At 31.8% G+C, this 16815-nt stretch overlaps 1 protein-coding gene and 1 long non-coding RNA gene across 2 annotated transcripts; one reads left to right on the plus strand and one right to left on the minus strand.

The window, feature by feature from the left end:
- The first annotated feature begins 5021 nt into the window (after positions 1 to 5021).
- LOC124819427 (LEAF RUST 10 DISEASE-RESISTANCE LOCUS RECEPTOR-LIKE PROTEIN KINASE-like 1.2) lies at positions 5022 to 8453 on the plus strand. Its single transcript, XM_047290948.2, has 4 exons — positions 5022 to 5864; positions 6669 to 6704; positions 6805 to 7080; positions 7285 to 8453. Exons 1-4 carry the CDS (start codon positions 5030 to 5032, stop codon positions 8193 to 8195), a joined length of 2058 nt encoding a protein of 685 aa, XP_047146904.2. The 5' UTR covers positions 5022 to 5029; the 3' UTR covers positions 8196 to 8453.
- Positions 8454 to 10010: 1557 nt separating this feature from the next.
- On the minus strand, positions 10011 to 14287 carry LOC148205995 (uncharacterized). The gene is made up of 3 exons (XR_015786914.1): positions 13999 to 14287; positions 10519 to 10671; positions 10011 to 10253 (listed from the first exon to the last, which is right to left on the minus strand). It is a non-coding gene; the product is annotated as an uncharacterized LOC148205995 (long non-coding RNA).
- Positions 14288 to 16815: the final 2528 nt, after the last annotated feature.

Raw genomic sequence — 16815 nt, forward strand, 5'->3', positions numbered from 1 at the left:
TCAAAGCGTGAACCATCATATTTTAAGCATGTTGATGTCATTCACTCTATGCATGATAGTTCATCTTCATGGAAGTCCACTAAGTAGATGGGAAAATTGACAGTTGTCATGAAGAATCAAGCAATTCCCATGTTGGATCAATTTTATCACTTTTGTCACAATTACATACTTGATGTTACTGATGTCAAAGTTGATGGTGTTTGTGGTTATCTATTTATTGTTACATTGTTGAGAATGGGTGAAAAGTCTTAGTTTCTTGCCTTTATGGACTTATTTATAGAAATAGGCCAATGACGTGGCATATATGCGATAATGTTTGATGTTTATGAGCAAGTGAAACAACTTAAACAATTTTTACTTGTGTACGACATGACACTAATAAGTTATTTGATAGTTTCATGTAATTAAATACTTTAACATTTTTTTTTACTAACCAATTATTCACATGCAAGTGTAGACAAATGGATGACCATACTTGATATGGGATAAGTTATTACTAGTAGATATAATATTGTATTAGTATGTTTTTCTATCAAACAAAATATGACAATATTTCCGGTATGAGGTAAACCTCATTTAGATGTCAGTCTTCATCAACTCATATGTATTGGACAAGTCCATGGTTCACATTTTGTATGGATAACTAACTTTAATTTATCTTTTTTCTTCATCATTATTTTCTATTAGTAGTGATAAAAGTGGTAATATTGAGAATTAGATATATGAACCATCACTTTCACACTGCACTTTATGTTATTCACCTTTACTTATAATATATTTGAAGCTCTCTTTGTTGCCATGACTACACAGTAAGCTCGACATCGGAGAACTTTTGAATTTTACTTTATAATCTATAAATTCTACAATCTACTTTGGGTTTTTCTCTTTTAATCCTGTGTTTGATATTAATTTACTACATTCCACCAAAACAATATGCTTTTCTTTCATCTTTTCATCTAAATAGATTCCAATTCACTTTATTTAATTGATTGACATTCGTTATTACAATTTAATACTAAATTCACTATGGAACCATTCTAAATTTGAGATGATATGCAATTACCTACCTTAATATATATATATATATATATATATATATATATATATATATATATATATATATATATATATATATATAATATGGTAGCATTAACTTCATATATTTTAGTTTTTATTAGTGATTTTGTGATTTAATATTCTAAATTCTTTTAAATATATATTTTGGTTAGTTCTAGCAATTAGAATTAGTTCATAACATGGATATTGCAAAATTGTTATAGACATTTCATTAAGCATATTTTGTATTTTATGGTTTTAGTAGGCATTTTTACAAACATTTTGTGTTTTACATATTACTTTATTGTTTTACTTTGTTTTGAAATATCAAAATATGTTTCCATTCATTCATGCATTATAAATATCATATCTCATCTCTAATAATTTATATTAATTTTAGTAGGTTAAATCATAAATTGTACACTCTTACGTTTCAATTCTACATGCATACTTGTGATTAGTTCCATTTATTATCTCATTTCCATATTAGTACCATTTTAGTATAGTTTAAATTTATATTTCATTTTCCCTATCAAAGTTAGATTTACACATGTATACTTACTAAAAGTTTTGCAATCTTGTTAGATTCACATTAGTGGGGAAATCAAATTTTTGCATAAAAGTCTATGCGACAAGAGGTTTACGAGTCTCTAGCAGGATGTATTTTGAGAACATAAAAATGACGTTTAATGGTTAACTTTCAAGCGATGAACCTCATAAGGAGTCAATACTAACAAGGATCAAAACATTTAATTGGACTCGTACAACATCAAAACATCTAACTAAACCTCATAAGGAGTCAATATGTCTTCCAATCACATATCCTGTTGCTTGTGATTGAACTTCATCATATGTGAGATTGACATCTCTTCTTTCCATGTTTTGAAAATGCTCATATATCCACATATATTTCCAATTTAAACAAAAAGTTAAAACTCATACATACATATGCAAATAACAGTAACTTATCCAAATAATATATATTATTCACTTGTAAAGACATGGGATGATCTCCTAACTACTCTATTTTGGACAAGTAGGCATCCCCTAATTGGTCATAAATGTGGGTTAGGAGTACTCATTACATATTCGTAGATTGTACAACAATTGCAAATTTGACATTTTAATTGATATCACACTTTAATATGCAAATATGGTGCATCCCACCAGATGCAATAAGTAAGCCCTCGCTATAAATTTCCATCTCTGGTGGATACAACTCTCTTCATATACCTTTTAGAGCTAACATAATTTAACGTGGGAAACACGACCATGTCTAATATTTGTAGTGCATCACTCATATCTACCTCGAGCAACTCCAATATGCTTGAGACACTAACAAAATCCAGGATATCATACAAACAAGATAACCCTACAATTGAGATATGTAATAACATTAACACATCATCTAACATGATGGTGATCTCGCCTAGTGGAAGGTGGAACATGTTTGTATCTCGATGTCACCTCATGATGTTGCTCAATAGAAATAATAAAAAATAAAGAGTTATAGTCTCAATTTGCGAATGTGGTGACCCTAGCTTATTTAACTCACAACCATGAGAGACTAACTTCTATCTCCACAATCCTTAAATATAATACTTAACTATGGAAGTTTTTTTACTTACCTCACCTTCCTTTTTGTGGTTGCAACATGATCTCCAAAGCTTACTAACATCAAACAATCGATATATAGGTCCTTTAGGGAACTCGTGTTGCATATAAACTCCACCTACACTTACATTAATTACACCAACGTGAACTCAAACTTCTTCGGAGCCTGTTCTATGGACTAATGCTTATCTACTACTTTCTCAATATGAACCTCCTTTTGTCCTAACCCTTTACATATCATAAAACCCTTTTATCAATAAAATTAAATTACTTCATAATTACTTTAATCAAATAACAAGCTCTTTATTATTGAAAAATTGCAAAACAAAATACATTTTGGATTGTAAAACTTAAAATGTATTTGGTTTTGAATCCAACATGTATTAGTTCTGAAATGCATTTGAGTTACACTTTAGAATGTAGTTTTAGATATGAAATATATTCCGGATTATATAATAAAAAATACATTTGAGAACAATACATTTTATATTATCGAGAATTATTTTGTTTTGAAATACATTTCAAATTTTTGATTTGAAATCATATTTTGAACTGCACAGTCTAAAACATATTTTAGAACCAATATGAGAACGTGTAATCCAAAATATATTTCAAAACCAAATACATTTTAAATCTTTCAGTCTGAAAGAAATTTTGAATTTCACAATTGAACAGGTATTTGATTTTGAAATGCATTTGAGACAGTAAAATCCAAAATGTATTCCAAAAACATTAATGTTTTGCATACCAATACACTGATTCCGTTCGCTCCGCCCCCAACCCGAAATCGAAAAAAATAATGCGGATTAACCTCTTCATTTCACTAAAGCTATCGGGGTTCAAGAAGAAAACATGAGAGAACTCATTTACTCATATTATATAATAGTCATTTAGATTTCATTTTAAGCGTGATTGTCCACTAAATTAACATAATAAGAGGTATAATAACTTGAGTAAAAATAAGTTATTTTAAATTTTTTATTCCATTTCTCTTTTATTTTGATCTTTTAGGATTATTGTTACCCAATGGATCAAAATGATTGACTCTTTAAAAATGTATCACATAAGTTAATTATCAAATATGACAAATAGAATTCTATATAGATATAAGAGCAAAATTCAATTTAGTTCATTAGATACAAATTGACTTAAGTAGAAATTTAATTTGTTGCAAATGATTTAATTTAATCTGTTAGTTGATTCCATTTACATTATAATTATTTTACATATCATTGTTTATTTGTTTTATAAAAAAATGATATGAATAAAAATTAATTATATAAAATTAATAAGATAAAATATAATATTTATTATAGACCCAGTTAAAACATGAATCAATAGAGTAAAAATAAACATAATTGAACTTGAATTCCTTTAATGAATTCAACTTTTAATTTACGTGTTGTTCATTTGATTTGTGAATCAAGTTTGACAAGTGAATCATCAAATCGAGTTTTAAACTATGTTACTGGTGGTTTGGTTCATTCCTTTTCTAAAGCTAATGAGTTCTTCGTTTTGCAGACATCCTACTGTAACTGTCCATTTCTAATATATTTATTCCTTGACTTTGTCAAACCAAGCACACAATCATGTGTCATTTTATATCATATATATATATATATATATATATATATATATATATATATATATATATATATATATATATATATATATATATATATATATATATATATATATATATATATATATATATATATATTAAGATATGTCTTGTCAGCCCATTCCAGCATGTTAAAGACTAATATTATAATAAAGTGTCAAACTTCAGAAAATAATACTTAAAACATTGGTATTCAAGACCCCACCATTTCCTTAATTTGAAAAGTCAATATCTGATAAAACTATTTAGATCAACGTCAAGTAATCACATGTGTGATTCAATGCTTCAGACAGAGCTTTGAAATATTTGCATACTTGTTGAAATATGTGAATTTTGGTGTGATTGCAGATAAAACACACCATATAATATGATGGAGCGTTTCTTGATATGATATAACAAAACTTGAAATCAAGCTTTCGGGGTATGAACATCACATATTCAAAACTTGAAAAATCTAATTAAACTATATATTTTTTATTATAATCTCAAATATGGTCGCGAAGTGTGATCATCATAACGGTATATTAATAAAAAAATATCAATATATTTTTATTGATGAATATTTTATAAACTTTTGTTGTATATCAACCCATGGTATTCAAAATTTGAAAAAAATAATTGTACTCGTGTCTTGTAATAGCTGTTGAGGTGGCGAGGTGGAAGGTTCATAAGACCAAGATTGGAACAAGAAACGCAAATATCGTCCAATTCAGCAGCTATTGAAAATTCAGAAGGTCAATGGATAAAGTGAATATTAAAAAGGAACAACGTCATGGCATTGATCACTTATATCGTAGACCTACCCTTCCTTCATTTCTCATTTTCTCTGCTTTTTCTATGGCTAATGTTCCAGTGAGCTTCTTCTTCCTTGCATCAATGTTCTTGGTCTTGGTGGCATCAATCAGTTCCCAAGAAGAGAACAAACACGAAGAGTGTAGCAAGCCATTCAGCTGCGGACTAACGTCCATCTACTACCCTTTCTGGGGAGGGAGCAGACCCAGTTATTGTGCTAGCAACCACAAATTCAAGCTCAACTGTGAGGATAATCAAAACTCCACCCTTCAACTTGGCTCACAAACTTTTCAAGTTCTTCACTTTGATCCAGTTCAGTACACCGTGAAAATCGTTCGAACAGGCATTGTCTATGATAATTGCTCTTCCTCGGCCGTAACCAACAACTCCGTGGATTCAAATCTCTTTCGATACTTGAATGTTAGGAACATCACCATCTACTATGGTTGTCCCTATTCCCTGATTTCAAACAGCACACGCTCTTTTCAATGCAAGGAAGATGGTAACAAGAGTGCTTTCTATGGGGACCCTGCAACTGGGAAAGTCCAAGACTGTGATGGAGCTAGGATTGAAGTGCAAGTAGCACAGGAACTTGACCCTGATCGGGGAATTCAAGGACTCAACAAAGCCTTGAGTGAAGGGTTTGAAATACATCTTATTTCAGAGGCACAAGTTCAGTGCTTAAAATGCGTTTCAACTAATGGAACATGTGGGGCTAATAATGAGTCTCAGTTTTCATGCTTTTGCCCCAATGGAAGTGAAGGTTTAGATTGCTCTAATAGTATGTCTTCTTTCACTTCTCTTCTATTCTCTTCATTCAATGTGTCCTTCATGCACATATACATATGGATTTCAACTTTTGATAATAGATTTATTTTGTTTGCCTGTTGAAATCTGTAGAAATGGCTGTTTAGAAATCTGTAGAACTAGGAACCTAGTAAAAAATAAACCATTGACCAAGTCAGAGAACAATTTTGTTGTAGCTAATTAGATAAAAATATTTCTGGTGTTGAAAGATGTTACAGGAACCTATGTTAGGATTTAGGTGGCTGATGAATCTTTTAGGTGGCTGATGAATCTTCAAAGTTGTTGACTCTTTTTTGTGGGTTGGTGGCAAACAATTTGTTGCTTCTAGTTTAGGAGGCTTCACAGAAATCCTCCTCTTATTTCTTCAGAATTTTCTGTGACACGGAATAATATGATTAGGTTGTGTTTGGACATTTATTTTTTCACGTGTTTATTTTGTCTTAGTGGTGTTAATTTGGTGCTCACAAAGTATTGCCAAAGTGATGTTACATCTTCTGAATTTTTCAATAATGGTCTAATCATAAATTACATTCTTTGATGTGGTTGTGTTCTTTTCTCCCTCTCCATCTAAATCCAGATTTTATAGTGCAATTCTATGTGAAACTATTTTGGTCTGTTGACTTTGACGATATGTTGCTTATCATTCTCTTTTTATGTAGTTTACTCATTACCTAACTCATAAAAAATTAGATATTTTTCTTCTATATCCTCCTTGAATTTTCATGATTTTCCACAAACTGTTCTCACTCCTGTTTGTCTTCTATGTGGACTGTCTCAGGCGATAAATGGAACTGGCAAAGGAAGCTGGTTATAGGTAATATATATCCCATTATCCTTGGAAGAGAATTCACAATGTTGTATAATATTTCATTAATACAGTTATACTAACCGAAAATTTGAATGATTGTTGGTAGGTGTTGCTGCTGCAGTGATAAGTGGAATTGTATTTAGCCTTGGCTTTTACATCTATTATGGTCGTCTAAAGAAGAAGAATCGTCTCCGTGAAGTAACACCTTCTGTAATATATAATTCTAAAGGAATCTCACATAGTTCTTCTTTAGAAGATTATGAGAAGGGAAGTAAATACATTGGAGTCCACTTCTTCACCTATAGTGAACTTGAAGAGGCCACAAACTTCTTTAATCCAGACAGAGAACTAGGAGACGGAGGATTTGGAAAAGTGTATTTTGGTAAAACCAATCACCTTTCTCATAATTATTCACTAATTATCAATTTTGTACCTGAGACATTCACAGTTTATGTTGTTCTTAGTGACAAGCAATATTAGAATCTAACACTGAAAGGAACTTAGTTTCTTCTATAAAACTGTGTATAGAAAGTTTAGAATGGGAGATATATTGATTTGAATTGTGATATATTGATTTGTTGTGTAGGGAAACTTCAGGATGGACGATTAGTTGCAGTGAAGAGAATGTACGAGAACAGTTTGAAAAGAGTTGAGCAATTCGTGAATGAAGTGGAGATCTTAACTGGCCTACACCACCAGAACCTTGTGTCTCTATATGGATGCACTCCTCGCCACAGTAGAGAACTTCTGCTGGTGTACGAATACATTCCAAATGGAACCGTGGCTGATCATCTTCATGGTCAAAGAGCAAAACCTGGCACACTCCCTTGGCACATCAGAATGAACATTGCCATTGAAACTGCAAATGCATTGGTATATCTCCACGCTTCTGATATCATCCACAGAGACGTAAAAACCAACAACATTCTCCTTGACAACCACTTCAGTGTCAAAGTAGCAGATTTTGGCCTCTCACGTCCCTTCCCAATCCATGCCACACACGTTTCCACTGCCCCACAGGGAACTCCTGGTTATGTGGATCCAGAGTATCACGAGTACTACCAGCTCACTGATAAGAGTGATGTTTACAGCTTCGGGGTGGTGCTGATCGAGCTCATATCTTCTATGCATGCGGTTGATATCTCAAGGCGTAGACATGAGATCAACTTGTCCAACATGGCCATCAAGAAGATCCAAAGTGGTGCGTTGCATGAGATTGTGGATCCAACTCTTGGGTTTGGGTCAGATTTCAAGGTCAGGAAAATGATCAGTGCAGTGGCTGAGTTGGCGTTTCAGTGCTTGCAGAGTTCCAAAGATGTGAGGCCTACTATGGCAGAAGTGTTGGATAGACTTGAGGATATAAGAAGTGATGGGAAGTATAAGAGCAGGCATGAGGTGCTTGATATATCAGAAGATGATATTGCTTTCCTCAAGAATGAACCTCCTCCTCCTTCACCTGATTCAAATTTTCAAACTGTACGTAGTATAGTTAACTAGTCTATGATTTACATTAGCTGTTGTACATAGAATCATAGAGCTGATTCATTTGGTTATCAAAAGTTTATTCCCAATATTTTTTTTTTAATTCTTTTATGATTATGCGGTCATGTTTTGATCTCAAGGGGGTTAAAGAACGAATGACATATTTTCTTCCTCTGTCAAAGATATTCTATCAATGTTGTATCATCTTCTTGGAAAGAATTGCGTCACGCCCTATATCTCATTCATCATCTCCCACTCTAACCCAAATTGCCACCACGTAAACATTCTTCAAATTACAATAATATCCCCTTATTTTTGTTTACATAGCTTACTTTTAGGCTGATGTAAATAACACATTATAGAAGCATATTTTGTATTGCTATAGATATATAATAAGATATACTATTTTGTAGTTTCTTTTTATCAACAATAAAATTATATTAGATATAATTGTACTCCATTTTAGCCTCCTTTATTACCCCTTTGTGGATTGTTTTATAATCCCGGAATTGGTTTGATCCATTTAATTTCAACTTGCATTTACAGTTAGTATGAGCTTGATTAATGATTTTCCTTTTATCCGATATTCTTATTATTGTCAACTACTGCATGAACTAACTATGGCTCACTCAAGTCAATCTGTTATGAGGGGCCTCCCATATATATTTTTTCTGTTGCGCCTTGAAACTAGCATAAGGATACCTCTACCTCTAAAGTCAGTCCATACTGAGAGTTCCTTTGCTTACATTACCATCAATCTGTAGGCTCTTGCAATCAAACTCTTGCTATGCTAAATTTCAAAAGGTGTTTGTTGTGGTAAATGATGGTGTAGAGAACTTACTCCTATCCATTTATCACAAATACCCTACACTCTACTTCCAACCCTACGACTAAAGAACTCGTGACTCACTATTTCTCCTAACTGACCGCACAAAGCACATAAGGTACCATCGATCATACCGTCCTAATACCTTAATTATCTCTGATAGCTACTCTATTCAAGATCACTCTCCATGCAAATTAATGGGCATATGAGAATTCTTTAACTTTCCAAAACTACTCATAGAAATATGCATCTTCCCCTATAATATTATTTTGTAATAACTTATATGTGTGCTTGACAATATATTTGCGATTCATAACCCTTTCAAATCCATTCATCTTTGTTAGCTCTACTCCCCCGAATATCTTCTATGAAGTTTGTTACTTGGAATACTTCCCATTCAAACTGATGAATCCCTAACCCCTACCAAGTATGGAGAAAAATGCTTAGTAAAAATAAACATGCTTAGAAGAGAGGTTTTGTCAACTTCTTTCCCTTACATGATTAGCTTTTCTCTTAAATAATTTCTAGACTAATGTTTACATTATGTTTTGTAGTAATTTAATTTGCATATAAACTTATTCCAAGTATGTCTTTAAACTGTGTGAATTGAATATTGAAAGGGTCAACTGTGGCAAAATACTCTTGAAGAATGATTTTCTTGTCTCATAATTGTACATATAATTGGAAAAACTTGTGACAAACATTGATTTTCAAATAGTTTGGTGTGATTGCATTGAATCAATCTTTGTTCAATATGAGAGTATTACCAAACTTTTAAATATTTGAGTGTTATAAGCTTGAGTGTAGAGAGCTGTAACGAAAGCAGGTATTGTTATGGAATTAATTTTTACCTGATTTTTGTTAATATACTCACGTAAATGGTTAGAAAGATAAAGATATTGTTTCGATTTATGTATTCAAAGCTACTTGGCCAAATAGCCAACTTGGTATATGTTAATCATTTGTTGTTAACCTTTTTGGATCTAATTGTTTCATTCTATTATTACTAGTCTTTTGAGAAAAAAATATTTATCCCACACCTAGCCAAGGAGAACATGTAAAGAATATTGGAAGCAACCTTCACACCCAACAACTCAAAATACTAAGAATAAGATCAGAAATTAAAACAGGGAAGTATAGAAGTAAGAAAGGCCACCACACATAATAGGTTATTAGAGATCATTTAGTAACTTTGCAGCTTCCTGGAATGCCTTTGTTGCATCATGGCATGAGTACCAGAAGACCACCTAAACAAGAAAGAGGATGAGCTTAGCATATAAAATATAAAGAATAACAAATGGCACAATGTTTGCCACATATGTGACACTCTAAAATCTCTTTGACGAACACGCTCAACATCTGACTCTAAATCAGCATTTTGTTCCTTCAACTATTTTAAGGTTCCTTCATTTCTTTCCAAAGACAATTGAGTTAATGAAGTGACCCTGACGTGTACAAGGAATAAAGTGCTTGGAGATCATCAAAACCATTCTTAAGAAAGGGTGACCCTACCAACTCAACGTGTTTGAATGAACAACTTTTATCAGCTGGTGTTCGATGTTGCTCTGGAAGTTGCAGATCACCAACCTTTTCGGTCTCTTCGAAAAGTCGAACATGATTTAACTTGGCAAACTCACAGACCCTATATTGTGTCCAAGCAATAAGCTAGGTAGGAGAAAAGGAAAAACAGATTGCTAGCACAAGTCAGAACCTAAATTTGAACTTGATAATAACAATTATAATTATATAAATAAAGCAACCGAGGGAGTGTACAGAAAGATAACATGAAGCCAACAGTGTGTTGCTTTTAACAAAATTGTGTGAAATACAGAAAGTTAAAACATGAAGCTCATGTTCATCAAGAACTCCCCAAGCATAACAGCAAAACGTTTTCAGTTTACACCTACAAAAACCCGAGCTATTCATATAATGCACCAACGCATAGAAATTTTAAAAAGGAAAAAAGTTTACATTGTAATAATGTTAGATTATTACCAAAGAAAACAAAACTTTAATTGTCAACAACGTTCAAATTCATTTTCTTAAGTGCTCCAACGGTAAAATATATAATGATTTTTATTTTCCTTTATTGATTTTATTCTCCCTTAGTTTTATAAATAGAAAGTTCTTTCCCCGTTCCAAAACACACAAAAAAAACCATCTTCTCTCATTTTCCTTTCTTCTCTTCCTCTTCTAAAATTATTCTGGGTTATTTATACTCTTTTTAAAGATTCTTGTTAGTTCTGAGATTCTCAGAGATATTCTGGAAAGTTCCTGTTGTATCCTGGGGGACTTGCGCAATACACCGCGGATAAGTCCTTAAGGACAGTGAATCTACACGCCTAAGGAAATATTATTCGTGATTATGTCAGCTTTTATATACAACAATCTTAAGGACTTAGGGTTGACATCAATAACTCAATCGTGGAGGATCAAAACTTTGTTTTCAGAACTCAAACAATATTTGCGAAACCCATAACTTCCGGAGGCTGCCAAGGTACTCGCAGCAGCGATGGCTTTTGATCGTATTTGTAAGGATCGCGAATGAGGACGAAGCAGGTGAGGTACTTGAGTAAATTTTCGTATACTTTACCTACAAAGAGAAAAGCACAACCAGGTATTTTCTCGTTTACCAATCTTAAATATTTTTAAACGTTGGGGGTGTAAGTAATTTTATTTAATTACTTGAAGAAATAAATTTGGCTTTTCACCTAATGATATTGATAATATTCTAAATTTGAAAGTAGAGAATATGTTATTTTGTATGTGAATGAAATGTTAATTTCTGGTATGTAATAAGATTGTCACTAGAACTAAATTGTTTCTAGGATCAAAATTTGAAATGAAAGACATGGGTGAAACCAATGTGATTTTAGGTATTAGAATCATAAGGAAGGGAGATAGCATATTACTATCTCAAGAACAATACATTGAGAAACTTCTTAAGAAGTTTGAGTTTTATGACTTAAAACTAGTGAGTACTCCTTATGATGCTAATTCTAAATTAATGAAAAATATAGGAGAATCATTATCTCAGCCTCAGTATGCAAAGATAATTGGGAGCTTACTGCACTTGATGAGCTTTTCTAGACCTAATATTGCTTATGCAGTAGGTAGACTGAGTAGGTACACTCAATGTCCAAATCAAGAACATTGAGATGCACTTGCTAGGCTTATGCAATACTTAATAGGTCCAATGGATTATGCCATTGAATATAGTGGATTTCCCGTTGTACTAGAAGGGTACAATGATGCTAACTGGATCTTTGATTCATATGAGACAAAATCCACTAGTGGTTATGTATTCACACTTATGGGGTGGTGCGATTACATGGAGATCAGCCAGGCAAACTATTATTGCAAGATCAACAATGGAATCTGAGTTTGTTACTCTTGAGATGACTGGTAATGAAGCTGAGTGGTTGAAAAACTTCTTAGCAAACATTCCACTAGGAATGAAACCAACCCCATCGATATCAATACATTGTGATTGCCAATCGACAATAGCTATAACTAAAAACAAGAATTACAATGGAAAGAATATAGACACAATATGATGAAGCAGCTGCTAAAGAACTATTTCCATTGACTATGTAAAGTTAGAACGGGATCTAGCAGATCCTCTAACAAAACCATGAGAAGACAAATAATATTAGAAACATCAAGGGGAATGAGACTTAAGCCACTTGTAAACAAACAAGTGATGTTAATCCAACCTTTGTGATTGGAGATCCCATGAATAAGGTTCATATGGGTAAAAACAAGTCACTTGTTAGTTCTGATAGCACTAAATTGATTTTAATCAATTATGTCCATTCCTATGGTGTGTGTGAAAATGTTAGAGACTGCATTTTTGAGAGGCTAAACTTTGTCATTAAAATTCTATGTGGTGAAAGAATTTTAGCTTAAACAAAGTTTTTAATGATCTTCATATCCCTTATGGGTGGTGTATGATTTGCAGCATCCACTTGATGAAATCACCTATATGAGTGTCGAGTGAGGCTGCTTGCATGAGATTTTTGCATAATCTCTAGAGCACTCATGAATACTGGGCACGCGCATGACCTAGTAAGCGCAACACAACGATAACAACAAGGATTGTGGGGTGTATTATGATTGATAAACCTCTAACACACGTCAAGTGTCTTTGGTTCATATAGCTTGTTATACCAACTACACTGTGTGTTAAGTATTTCAATCTAAGACTGGTTCATATAGCTTGCTATACCAGCTCTAATGTATTACATGCTATGAGACCCAGAATAAGTTTCTTATTTTTCTTTTAGTATTTGAACTATTTGAGTCAAAGACCTTTTATTTTAACTTTCTTTTGGAATAAGTGGGGGATTGTTGTAATAATGTTAGATTATTGCAAAAGAAAACGTTAAATTCATTTTCTTAAGTGCTTCAAAGGTAAAATATTTAATGATTTTTATTTTTCTTTATTGATTTTATTACCCCTTAGCTCTATAAATAGAGAGCTCTTCCCCCATTCCAAAACACACCAAAAAAACCATCTTCTCTCATTTTCTTTTCTTCTCTTCCTCTTCTAAAATTATTTTGGGTTAATTTATACTCTTTTCAGAGATCCTTGCTAGTTTTGAGAGATATTCTGGGAAGTTCATGTTGTATCCTGGGAGACTTGCACAATACATCGCGGATATCCTTATAGACAGTGAATCTACACGCCTCAGGAAATATTGTTCGTGATTATGTCAGCTTTTATACAACACATTTTTGGTCCCCTAAATTCAACGTATCCAATAAATTCAAATTCAAACAAATTAACCTAACCAAAAGCAAAACCTAAGTTACATAGACGAAAAAATGTTATAGATTAACCTTGCAAGAGCTGCGTACCAACACAATACAACAATAGGACAAGCAATCCATTGTTGAACTTCAAAGACGCACTAACCGAGAATGGGTGTGAAAGATTGAGAGCGGTGAACGAAAATTTAATAGGGCAAGAGATAAGAGAGACAGACTTACCAAACCTTGCCATGGCCGGTGTTGAGAAACAATAGCAGTGAGGCACACGACGCTAAATCTTTGCGTTTTCAGCACTTACGTTTTCAAAGGAGGGAAATGAAACTTAGTGTTTTTTGTGTTCTTTAGTTTTGGAATTTTCAGTGTTTTTTTTATTTTATTTTCAATAGGGAGGGAAATTGTAGTTTTTCGAATTTTCCAACATTAGGAATTTTTTTAATTAAAACTAAACTTTTTAAATTTATTTTAGGCCACATTTTAATATATTAGTCCACACTCTTTAGAGGCAACATTTAAATAAACATGTAGCATAAAATATCAACATTTTGAAAATTGTTAGTTAGTATTCACACAGCCATACTCATAAAAGTGTTGCCTTTTCATATTTAGGCAATACTTTTATACCCGTGGACAATTTTAGTGTTGTCTAAAACCAAACATATTGTAATGAGAGAAAACAAGATAAAAAGTAAAGAAAAGGAGAAAAACAAAATCTTTGATTTTTGACAAATGATTTTTGTTGGCTAGTTTTAAACATATTAAACCTTACAAAGACTCTGAAAACTGAAACAAATGTGGTTTAATCATTACTCTAATTAAGTCCAAAACCTCAATTACAAAAATTCAAGGTAATACACACAAAGTTAATCATATGGTTCATTCCCATAATTTCAGTCTCAACTTCTAAAATTCATAAATAGAAGACACCTTATGTAAATAATGATGAGCATTCTGAATTTCGGAAAATGCAAAATCCAATATAACTAGAATAAAGTAAAAATAATAGTTACCCAACAAATTATAGCTAAAACAGAAAATAAGCATTATATAAATTAAAATTCCAAAAGTAAAATAAATATGTAATTAATTAAATTCAATTTATTATTATTAAAAAAATAACTTAAAAATTGAAAACAGGCATATAAAACGGAAAAAGAAGAAGATAATCCTAAAAATAAAACTAAATCTCTAGTGGGAAGATACGAAATCGGAGAAAAATGTAATATTCTCATGTATTAAAGATGAAGAGTGTAATTTACTCTAAAAAATATTATCACGTCAACGTTAAAGTTACAATGATTAGTATTTTTATTATATTTGATAAGATAATAAAGCGACCGAATGAATATCTCTTACAATAAAAAATATTATCCAATGTTCTTTTTTATGAATGTTTAGAGTGAAAGAGTATATAACTGCAGGTGCTGCTTTGAGGATGAGGCTTAAATCTGACGATAAGAAGTCAAAGACTACATTTTCTGATGTTTCATCTCTCTTGTAATCTTCTGTTATTTGTTATTGATGGAACACTTATTCTTCGTAAAGTCGATTTATCTCTTTTTATCAATTTGTTTTCTTCTCCTTATTCTTCCCCTCGCATCTTATTCTGTTCATCCACTTAATCAAATCTTTCTAATATCATATAAATTTAAATATAACATAAAATAATACGAAGGAACATATTCAATTTGTGGAATATTTTATGCTATATATATTAGTTTTGATTGAATTATTAATTATCACAACTCATCACAGTGGAGGTTCTGTATTGGAGTCAAACCAAAGTCTGTTCTGCCAGACTTTCCATGTTGACAAGATTCCCTTTTAATCAAAGGAACACAAATTCATAGGATCACTTAGTTCCATCTTTGATTTATCATATGGAAAAGATTCCTAAATACACATAAATTAAAATATTAAGAAAAATAAAGAGGAATAATCTTTGATAATTTCGGAGATTATAATTGTGTCATCTATTTCGTTAAACTTTATATTATTAATATTTGAACCTATATACGGTAACTCATCAGTTATATAAAGTTATTATATTACCTTAATTTTGGTCTAATAAATTATGGAAGTGGAGTGTCAAAAGATTTTGACATATCTCACGTATAGTCGTCTCTGCTACAGTTTCACCACTAACAAAACTTGTCTAAAATCTGTGTGTCCCCTTTTCTCTCGCTTAACATTTTTATCTTTAAAATTTCAAAATCACTCAATTCCAACTTTAAAAACTTGGTTATTTTATAATATTTTACTTTATTATATATATATATCAATTTAAAATATCATTTTATAGAATTATAAGTTAACAAAATTTTTCTTTAAAACTATACCTGAAGAATAAAAAAGTGTGATGCCTGAGAATATATACGTGCTGCCTAACAAAATTTAAAGATAATGCAAGTGAACGTGGAATTCTGTTGTATGTGATAGATAATAGAGAATAGTTAAATCCATTTTATGTTGAATAAAAGGACATTCTACGATAGAGTTGTGAAGAAAGAGACCCACTGAACTAGCATACCAATAAAGTGAATGTATTGAAACCATTTTATCCTATGATGAGTATTGTTATTCGATTGTAATTGTCATTATCAATATCAAAGCCTCAAGTGGATTACATAGTGGAGAAGAATGAAAGGTGAAAGCAATGAAGGGCATTTTCCATCATCCACTAACGTTTGATAAAAAGCAGCCAAGAAGACCATCTATCATATTTTCAAAGATGAAAGAAAATCGATGAAAAGGCGTGTAGTTATAGAGAACAAACAACGTGATTGATTTCATGATCTTGCAAGGAGTTCACCACTATATGTTCATGTATTGTTTTCGAACTGTTGCTTCTTGTTCGGGATGAGGATCATCCACATTTATAAAATAACTACACATTATTTCCTTCATTAAATAATTTGTACACCATCAGTTTCTTTCATACAAAACTAGAAAAAAATATATTTAACATTTTAAAATTTTAGCACCACTACAGATTAAAATAAATTATACTCAATATATTATTAATTACTAAAGAAAAGT

The sequence above is a fragment of the Vigna umbellata genome, chromosome 1, assembly GCF_029865625.1.
Source record: "Vigna umbellata cultivar VRB3 chromosome 1, Vumbellata_1.0, whole genome shotgun sequence".
NCBI lineage: Eukaryota > Viridiplantae > Streptophyta > Magnoliopsida > Fabales > Fabaceae > Vigna > Vigna umbellata.

What these genes read in the sequence shown, in the direction of transcription:
- LOC124819427 (XM_047290948.2), top strand. Translation starts at nt 5,030, where the DNA reads ATGGATAAAGTGAATATTAAAAAGGAACAACGTCATGGCATTGATCAC. An exon ending in GCAAAGGAAGCTGGTTATAG is followed by an intron (nt 6,705 to 6,804) that starts GTAATATATATC and finishes GATTGTTGGTAG; the next exon opens with GTGTTGCTGCTGCAGTGATA. An exon ending in ATTTGGAAAAGTGTATTTTG is followed by an intron (nt 7,081 to 7,284) that starts GTAAAACCAATC and finishes TTTGTTGTGTAG; the next exon opens with GGAAACTTCAGGATGGACGA.